Source organism: Galeopterus variegatus, unplaced genomic scaffold, assembly GCF_000696425.1.
Source record: "Galeopterus variegatus unplaced genomic scaffold, G_variegatus-3.0.2 Scaffold17455, whole genome shotgun sequence".
Classification (NCBI taxonomy): Eukaryota; Metazoa; Chordata; class Mammalia; order Dermoptera; family Cynocephalidae; genus Galeopterus; species Galeopterus variegatus.
In genome coordinates this window covers 5,689-6,912 of record NW_007743566.1, presented here as the reverse complement: position 1 = coordinate 6,912, position 1,224 = coordinate 5,689, and the positions used below count along the sequence as shown (strand labels likewise).

Below are 1,224 nucleotides of genomic sequence, written 5' to 3'. Positions count from 1 at the left end.
GGGTGTGCCTTGGAACACAGCAGCCCTGCACCCAGCCCTGCCATGCAGTGGCTGGTGTGGTTGCCTGCTTGGCCCTCTGGATGTTGGCGCCACTCGAGGCTGGGGCCACCTCAGCAGCTTCCTAGGGCCCAGTATGTCAGGGCTCTGAGAAGCACAACCATTTCCTCCCCCAGGAGGCATCCAGCCCTTTGTCTGTCTAAACTGCTTCTTCCTAACCAGTCTGAGGAAGAGAGAGCAGATCGGTGGAGGTAGGTTTGCCTCTTAAGCAGCCTGCAGATGAGGATCAGAGCCAGCGGAGGCCACACTTGGACCTGCCCTCACTGGCAGGGACAGCCCAGAACCCTGGGGACCCCCAGGCCTTGGTTGGGGAGAAGGCCGGGGCTGCACCTATGACTTGCAGGATGAGCTCAGCCTGCACAGAGCCTCCCTCACTCCTCAGCGTCACACTGTACTGGCCACCATCCTTCCTGCCCACACTGGGGAGGCACAGCCGTGCGTAGCTGTCCCCCAGGGCCACCTGTGGCCCCTTGCTGCTGCTGCTGCTGCTGCCCACCACCTCGGCCCTGTCCTTCCTCCAGACTGCTTGAACAGGGTGTCAGCTCTGGAAGGGGATCTTCATTGTCACCGGCTTCCCAGCCTTGACCATCAGTGGCTCTCTCAGTTTCTCTGTCACATCTGGAGCAATGGTGGGGGGATCTGGGGATAAANCCGCCTCTCCACCATGTAGTGCTCTACAGCACGGCCCCCGTCGTCCCTCGGGGGCTGCCAGTGGAGACAGACACCAGCCCTGTGGCAATCCTGCACCTCCAGGGGGCCCTGAGGGGGCTGAGGCTTATCTGCAGACCCACCGAAAGGGGCAGGAAGAGAGGGGGTCAGAGGAGCTGATGGAGAGCGATGCTGGTCTCCCCCCTCATCTGCAGATAAGGCTGCAATGGAGTGGACTGCCCAGAGAGCCTTGGGCATCACCCAAAGGTCACACAGTCCCTGACACAGCCAGGTGTCCTGGTCTCCACCCCCCAACACACACACACCCAGGGGTGTGCCTTGGAACACAGCAGCCCTGCACCCAGCCCTGCCATGCAGTGGCTGGTGTGGTTGCCTGCTTGGCCCTCTGGATGTTGGCGCCACTCGAGGCTGGGGCCACCTCAGCAGCTTCCTAGGGCCCAGTATGTCAGGGCTCTGAGAAGCACAACCATTTCCTCCCCCAGGAGGCATCCAGCCCTT

At 62.1% G+C, this 1,224-nt stretch overlaps 1 protein-coding gene across 1 annotated transcript in view; it reads right to left on the bottom strand.

Moving 5' to 3' along the window:
- LOC103582704 (immunoglobulin-like and fibronectin type III domain-containing protein 1) overlaps nt 1-1,224 on the bottom strand; it is a 16,108-nt gene that overhangs the window by 9,470 nt on the left and 5,414 nt on the right. Inside the window, 1 exon segment of the mRNA XM_008564224.1 lies at nt 388-787. Within this exon segment, the coding sequence (XP_008562446.1) occupies nt 388-787 (400 nt within the window).